This window comes from Triticum dicoccoides, chromosome 7B (assembly GCF_002162155.2).
Source record: "Triticum dicoccoides isolate Atlit2015 ecotype Zavitan chromosome 7B, WEW_v2.0, whole genome shotgun sequence".
Lineage (NCBI taxonomy): Eukaryota > Viridiplantae > Streptophyta > Magnoliopsida > Poales > Poaceae > Triticum > Triticum dicoccoides.
The window spans coordinates 741,930,980-741,938,839 of record NC_041393.1 but is presented as its reverse complement, the minus strand read 5'-3'; the positions used below and the strand labels follow the sequence as shown (position 1 = coordinate 741,938,839).

Sequence of the window (7,860 nt, the reverse complement as noted above, 5' to 3'; positions counted from 1 at the left end):
CCCAAATATGGATGCACTTCCTTGCAAAGCAGATGTAGCTCACATCACATGGATGTGTTTGATAACAACTTGAATCGAATTTGAGAGGCTGGCACGATGGATTTCTATGATCTTGTCAGCTTTAAGCCTATCTGCTTGAAACATAAATGAAAAGGAAACTGTGTTTCAGCCCTTCAGGGATATTTGAAGTGGAAACAGTTTCATCATTAGTTCATCCCTTGGTGCTGCTTCTGACATTCAATTACTCTAGATGTTTAGTTCACTGGATTGTGACACAGACTCGATAAGGTAGCTGTCTTCTCTGAACTCAACTTTTCTGTGTGGCCATGGCCTCCGGTATCACTTTCTTGTCTGTATTTCTGGGCTGTTTTGCACTTCTCCAACAATACTCAAGAACATCAGAGCCAAGTGCTTTGTCACCATTTCTTGCAGAAAAACGGTCCACCTAATCTATATGCTTCAGAGGGATTTTTGCTTCCCTACAAACTGGGTGCGCAACTTCAGTTGGATATCTTAATGGCATCTCAGTTTCAATACCAACATCAACATCAGGCTACCTCTGTGATAGGGTTTATTAAACATGCTTTTCTTTAAGACGAAACTCTGTAACAATTCAAAAGCAAAACAGAGTATTCGCACATTTGGCTTCTGCTTATATAATTAAAGCACATTAATTATTGTGGGCCGGCTTCTTCCATATAGGATGGAGCCCAAATCTGGTTTTGGATATACACTTTGATTAGAAATAAACATGAGCATGGATCCTCTTACTTTTTGCTTCCTCAACATCACCACACGGCTACTGCAACAAAAAAGAAAGCAAAGAACCCAACAAATGGAGAAGACCATGAGTCAGCGGGGAAGCTGTACATGTGCAGTTGGACGCAGCAGCAGATCCACCTTCTTTCGCGCCGTTACTCCGAAGGCTTCTGTCATGTCCAGTTCGCTCGGAAGAATGCCATCGGGAAGACTCCAGTCAAAATAAAACAGAAGGCTTGCGAGAGCTAGCTCAATATTCGCAATCCCAAACAGCATCCCGGGGCAGATTCGTCGACCGGCGCCGAACGGAATGAACTCGAAGTTGTTGCCTTTGTAATCTCTCACACTGCTCATAAATCTCTCCGGCACGAATGCTTCCGGTTCGTCCCAGCATTCCGGGTCCCTGGAGATAGCCCAAGCATTCACCAGCACCGTAGTCCCCTTGGGCACGTCATAGCCGAGTATCTTGCAGTTTTCTTGGCACTCCCTTGGCATCAGTAATGGCCCAGGAGTGTGCAACCGTAGGGTCTCCTTGATGACACACTGCAAGTAACTCAGCTCACCGAGACCCTCCTCAAATACCTTCATTTGTCCCATGAAGGCTGCCCTGACCTCAGCTTGCGCCCTGGACATCACGCTCGGGTTTCGCATCAGCTCGGCCATTGCCCACTGCAGCGTCGTTGTTGCTGTCTCGCTCCCACCTGCAAAGAGATCCTGTTCTTTTTCCTGTTAGTAAAACCATGGATTGATGATAGGAAAAATAGCACTCTGCTTTCTTTCATTTGAGAAGCTGGTACTAGCAGCAGCTGCAGGAAGAATAGAACAACTTACGAAAGTCACTGCATTGATGTTGCTCATCGTGAGGGGAAACTGAAGGTTGTCTTCTCCTTGAATCCTCAAGAGAACATCCATCAAATCTTCCTGGTGCGGTTCATCGGAGGACTTCCTCTCCAGATGCTCTCCTATGACGCGGTCCATGAACGCCATTAAAGAGTCCCGAAACACCGCGGCCTTGCGCAGTGTGCTGCTCAGAGCGAGTGCCAGCCTCGAAGATGGGAACAAATCAGGCAAGCTGAAGCCGCGTACCAACCGCACCGCCTCGTCGACGTAGCGGAGCAAGGTGTCCTGCTCCTTGAACCGGCCGCCCATGATGGCGTGCACCGTCGTGTCCGTCACGTACATCGCCAGCATCTTGCTCAGGTTCACCACCTGTTCTGACTGGGATGCAGATGAGATGGACCTGATTAATCGGGTAGCCTCCTCCTCACGGATGGGCTGGAATGAACTGATGCGCTTGGCGCTCAGAAGCTCGAGGTAGCAAATCTTGCGCATCTGCCGCCAATGGTCGCCATAGGGGGCAAACGCGATCCCCCGGCCAAGCTCGTTGATGACCTTGACGGATGAGCTCATTGGCCTTGTACAGAAGATGCTGTCATGCACCTTCATGATCTCCTTGGCAGCCTCCGCGGAGGAGGCGATGATCACCGGATTCTCGCCGAACTTGAGGAGCATCAGAGGGCCATGGCGCCGAGATAGGTCTCGCAAGGCACGGTGCGGGAGGGCGCCAAAGAGATGGTGGAGGCTGCCGACGACGGGAAGCTGCCATGGGCCTGGAGGGAGCCGCAGACCGTGGCTGCGAGGGCCAAAGGAAGCTCTGTAGAGCCGAATCAGGTAGAGAAGAGGAAGAAGAGCTAGCAAATAGTAGTATGCATCATTCTCCATGATTGGGTATGTATACCATAAGGAAGAAGAAGAAGAAGAGCTAGCAAATAGTAGACCTGAGAATCGGTGACTGCTGTGAAAGGAGGATTTATGAAGGATCCAATGCTGCTGCTTCTTTGTTTATTTCTGTGATAATTTCTTGGTTGCTTCCTTATGGTATTTCTTTACTTATATTTCTTGGGGCTGAGAAAAATTATGGTCAAACTAGTGTGATGTCAGTCAGATTATATTACTCACTTGATGCCCTTCCTACATTTTATATACAGGTGTGCTGCAGGTGCAGAATTAAATAGCATGAATAGCTAGTAATCTATACAGTAGACCAGCAGTGCTTACATGTGCAGAACTGAACTGAACTACTACCAGTACTCCTACTACGCAGAAGCACATATAAATAAGCCGTACTGCACCCAACTAACCATCATGTGGACATGACATGGTGCGGACCTGCCGAAACTTGGCATTCGTATGTTATTTCTCAGTCAAAATTAAAATTACTGCCCTTTTACTGGTCACCTAGTGTTCAGTTCTCTCACCGGATCATGCATCTCTCTTCTTTAATAGGTGCATTACTGTCACAAATTTTGGAACTCGACGCTGCACCTGACTCTACTGGAAATAAATAATGTCAAGAAAGTTCTTGATGCCTGTTTACCTTCTTTACCCTGAAAATGCTCTCGTTTTCAGGGGATGAACTCTTCTTTGTGACAATGGACCTGATCTGTATCTGCAACACAGCCGCTGTTTTGGAGGCTTCCATCCCCCAAGAGAGTGTCAGCAGGTTTCAGGAGATATGCCCCCAAGCCATCAAGACATATCAGAATAAATCCGGTTTGCACGCACTTGTTTTAGAAACAACTCGATGAAAACGGTAGTGTTCATTGGCAGAGTGCTTACACTCCAATGAGTCATTGCTCTGCAAGTAAGAGATAGTTTCAATTCCCATTCCTAGAATCTAGATGTAAACGTACCTATCATCGTGCTCTGTTTTGATGGCAGGATAAATTGGCAGACCCATTTATACACTTGAGCATCCATTGGCTCGGAAGATGAAGGAATCGGCACACACGATAAGTATGTAAACTGTGGTTGTGCGTTCAGAATGTTTGAGCCTAGACCCACTGTGTATACGTTTGATGGGCTCCAAGAACCTTAAGCTGCAGTTATCAACTTTTATCTATTAGTAACCTTTATTACTCCTTCTGTTCACTTTTGTAAGTCATTTCAGACAACTCAAAATAGGCTGTTTTGCACATTGTCTGAAATGTCTTCTAGGTCTTATAAAAGTGAACAGAGGGAGTAGCTTCTACCAACTTATTTGCTGATTATGCAAAAATCATGTAAGCTATTCCTCAACCATCTTAGGCTTGACACTTCCCATGCAAAACTGTCTACCTGGTTGGTTGTCCGAAGTTAGCTGACAAAGCAGTATTCAGGTATAATTCAAGCATATATATCCTTCGCATCTGGTGAAGCTAGTGATATGCGGGTGCTACTCTCCAATAATTTGTGCCTTGTTAAAATAATGATTAACATTTCTCAGTTTCCTTGTCAATCTATGACAGGTAGATTCCAGACCGGTGCGCAGCGCAGGCAGGATCGAAATCCCAAATTTGTGGATGATTTGCTGCTTCATTTTGTCAGTGTGCAACAGAGCAGGCCATAGCCAGTATGAAAATGGCCATCATCAGATGAGTATAATCATGGGATGGGAGTATGAAAATGGCCATCATCAGATGGGTACAATCATGGGATGGGAGTATGAAAATGGCCATCATGAGATGCAAGGGAGATCCAAATCGTCATCGCATTTTTGGCATGATCGATCTGCCACACCCTTGTTGAACATGTTTAAATTCAGTTATATGAGAAATGTCAGTCAGGGTTAACTTTTCAAGGTTAATCACTATGGATTTTTACTTTTGTGAGGAGCAGATTTTTACCACTGTGCCCTGTATATATGCCTAAGACATCATTTGTAGTTTCGTACAGAATCTTGCTCCAGTTGCGGCTAACAATTTTGGCCAAATTGTGGCTCGCTGATGTGGCACACATTTTTCACTGTTTTACTGACGATGGATTCAGCATCTGTTAAAGAATGGGAATTTTGGAAGCTTTGCAGAAATTCAGGTAGCAAATGCAGTGCACTTGGAATCTGAACGTCGTCGCCAATCACAGTTACTCTTAGATTTTTGTATAGCCCTTTCTTTCTAAGTTCCGATAAACCTATTAAGCATGGCGTGTCGTGCTTAACGTTGCCCCAATATGAGTTTGCCGATATTTTTTGAAGGGCTAACAGGAGCCGCGACAAATTTTGTGATTTTGAAGGTCATTTTGTGATTTCCAGAGTATGCATGCCTTGGTGACCATGACAAATGCAATGGTGGCGACAATGACACAAATGTTTTTGTCACTAGGGTATGTGCGTTAAGCTCTACCCCTCTTGAGGCTTCACTGGGGTTAATAGGCAACACAGACACAATAATGCATGCTGACCTGGCTGATGTCACCTAATTGACCTTCCTCCAGGAAAAACAAACCCAATTTCCCTTGACTAAACAATGCTGAAATTGTTCTTATGATCGATCTCCCTTGAAAATCGCCGAAAACAACTCAATCTAGTTCCCGAACACCGGTGCCATCCCCGATACCAGGAGCAAGAGGCGAGCTAACGACAGGCACCCAGGACACAAGAGGATAGTTTAGGTTTGTTTTGGAGACTTAAAGCTGAAATCTGATTCCACACAGAGCCCATGAACCAATTCAGAAACAGCTCTGTCGGTGCAACATTACAGGGATCATGCGTAGTATAACTAGAAGCACGAGTAGAATAAAAGGAGCACGGCAGTGCTTATTTCAAACTCTTTTAATACCTAACTGAAAAATACCCACAAAAAAAGAGCACTTTTGTGATCTAAAAAGAAAACCTCTTACAAAATAATGAAAATTATGATCCAACCACAGCGCGTTTGATGATGTCCTAAAAGTAACTAGCATTCAAAGAAGTGACATGTGTTCATCCATGTAGCAGCAAGGATTTTATTTCAAACCATTGGTAACAAAGAAATAGAAAATGATTTGCAGCATTACATCATCAGCAGAATTTCACACACAAGTGGTCGTATAGTAAATCACTGCGAATAAGATGCTTATAATTCCTATGGCTGCTAATAGAAGATAAAAGTTTAAGCCTCAGGATGATTTCGAGAAAAGTTTTGCTGCATGATAATCATTGTCCATGTCTTTTACATATTGACCATAGTACCTTAACGCAAACACTACAAGAAGTTAAGAAATGCATGAAGGTAGAAGTTGACCAAACCAGAAACCAGTACATATGACAGAAAGTTGAGTACAAATTTGGATAACTGACCACAGAGAAATCAGTCAAGTTCCCTCCATACTGAACCACCATTGCTCCAAACCGAAAAAACATGCATTCAGCCAGAGAAAATGAGAGCCGGCTACTCCATAGCATGAAGAATTGACTCCGGTCAGAGATCGACTTTTCTTATAAAGGCACCAACAATCTCGTATTAATGTCAAATGTGCAATGATTGTGACTCCGTGTACAACGGCACATAAGGCAGAAATAGCTGCTTGGCACCTGCAAGATAGGATATCACGTTGACTTGCCGATTATCCATATTATAGCACATGAATGTGATACCCCCCGCAATGATGAAAACCAAGTCACATTCCGGATGAATCGCAATAAAATCAAAACGCCCATCAAGGTATAAATCTCTCAATCCAAATATGTTTGAAGTTTCAATGCTATGCTTCAATATCCAAGGTTCGCCTTGATAGTTCTCCAGAACATAAACTACAAATCGGATGGCAACACCATTTTTATCCCTCTGAAAACTGGCGTAGTGCAAGCGGCCCTGCGACCGCTGAATAAAACCATCAGCCAGACCAAAATCATTAACCTCACCACCAGGGACACTGAATTTCATCCACGTTTCTCCCTTTGTGTCGACTGCAGCTACATACTCGAATAACTCGAGGTCAAAGGCACAAAAAAACAGAAGGCCATTAAGAAATACACTTGCCGAGGAGTGCCGATTAGCGAGCCAGGTAGCTTCTCCGATCCATCTCTCCTCCTTATAAACCCACTCTCCAGTTTCAGACGAATACACTGCCACTCCGGAAAGATCAGTGTCCTGACTATAATTGTGCTCATGTACCAACTCAAACACATGGAAATGCGACGATAGGGCCGAGTCGAAGCCCAGACATGTGGTGGCCACCTCGCCAGTGGCCTTGCCGGAGTTGGGCAACACAACCCACTTCTCGGTGGCGGGATTGCACACGACATAACGGAATGCGACAACCCCATCGGAAACGTCGTAGCGGCGGCAGAGGAGGAGGCCGTTGCAGGAATCCAGCAGATCGACGCGCGGCGGGCGGTGGTTGGGCAGGAAGGTGAAGGAGGTATCAAATGGAGGACGGCGGTCCCCTGAGAGGGTGGTGAAGTGGAAGGGCGGTTCAAGAAGCCGCTCGCCGGTGGTGCTGCTGCCGTAGAAGAAGCCGGCCAGGGTTTGGGGGAGACTTTTGCGGTGGTCGGGGTGGTGGATGAGGCCGAGCCAGTGCTTACAGACGCACTTGCAGCGGCACAGCTCCTTGGCGGGGACGCGCGAGAGGATCTCCACGAGGACGTCATCGGTGAGCCTCTCGGCCGGCGTCCGGCTGGGGAGATCATAGCAAGATCTGCGGAAACGCAAACGGAGGAGAGATCAGCCAAGGAGTAGGGTTTGATGGTGGTTGCTGCTCCGCTTACCGGGCGCGAATCGAAGCGCGGCCTTCCTCCCGCGGGTGAGAGCTGCCCGCCACGATAGACATGGCGCGCGACGGCCGGAGGGAGGCGGCGGCGGCGGCGTCGAGCGAGGAATGGAAACTAGGGCTGCGTGGCCGCTGGCGCCTTAGCGAATGGCCCGTGGATCCGCGAGAAAATGGGCTAACTATCACATCTTCAGGCAACGGCCTATCTCAAAAGAAAATGCCGCCCACAACATTTACAACGCTAAAAATCTTCAATCTTTTTGCCTAAAAAATATTCAACATTTACAACAGCCCGTTTCTAAATTTCTCACACGTCTCCATCTCCGCTCGCCCCTCTCTCTCTCTGTATCCAGGCTCTAGCGAGCGCCATGGCTTCCCCGGCGAGCCCGTCACTGGCGGGGCCCCCATCTGCTCCTCTTTTTCATCCCTCTTCGACGAGATTTTTCTTTTATGTTGCTTAGCTCGTCCGTCCTTTCCATCCTCGCTCCAACGACGACCCACTATCCCCACAGATACTAGAGATGGACCATAGGGACGGCGGCGGACGGAGGAGAATCACGTCGGGAGAGCTGCAACCGGCCACACGGGAGCTGC

The 7,860-nt window shown here is 46.7% G+C and overlaps 2 protein-coding genes across 2 annotated transcripts; both read right to left on the bottom strand.

Annotated features, from left to right (window-relative positions):
* Positions 1–690: 690 nt before the first annotated feature.
* Positions 691–2,481, bottom strand: LOC119340560 (5-epiaristolochene 1,3-dihydroxylase-like). The gene is made up of 2 exons (XM_037612487.1): positions 1,591–2,481; positions 691–1,473 (listed from the first exon to the last, which is right to left on the bottom strand). The coding sequence occupies exons 1-2, from the start codon at positions 2,479–2,481 to the stop codon at positions 853–855; spliced, it is 1,512 nt and encodes a 503-aa protein (XP_037468384.1). The 3' UTR covers positions 691–852.
* Positions 2,482–5,688: 3,207 nt separating this feature from the next.
* Positions 5,689–7,220, bottom strand: LOC119339624 (F-box protein At5g07610-like; the record flags this gene model as incomplete). Its single annotated transcript, XM_037611608.1, has 1 exon — positions 5,689–7,220. A coding segment is annotated over one exon (1,197 nt), but the record flags the coding sequence as incomplete, so codon positions are not given.
* Positions 7,221–7,860: the final 640 nt, after the last annotated feature.

Excerpts from the sequence above, each read along its gene's own strand:
- LOC119340560 (XM_037612487.1), bottom strand. The coding sequence starts at position 2,481 with ATGGAGAATGATGCATACTACTATTTGCTAGCTCTTCTTCCTCTTCTC. Across the intron at positions 1,474-1,590 it reads ACATCAATGCAGTGACTTTC|GATCTCTTTGCAGGTGGGAG; the intron begins GTAAGTTGTTCT and ends GAAAAAGAACAG.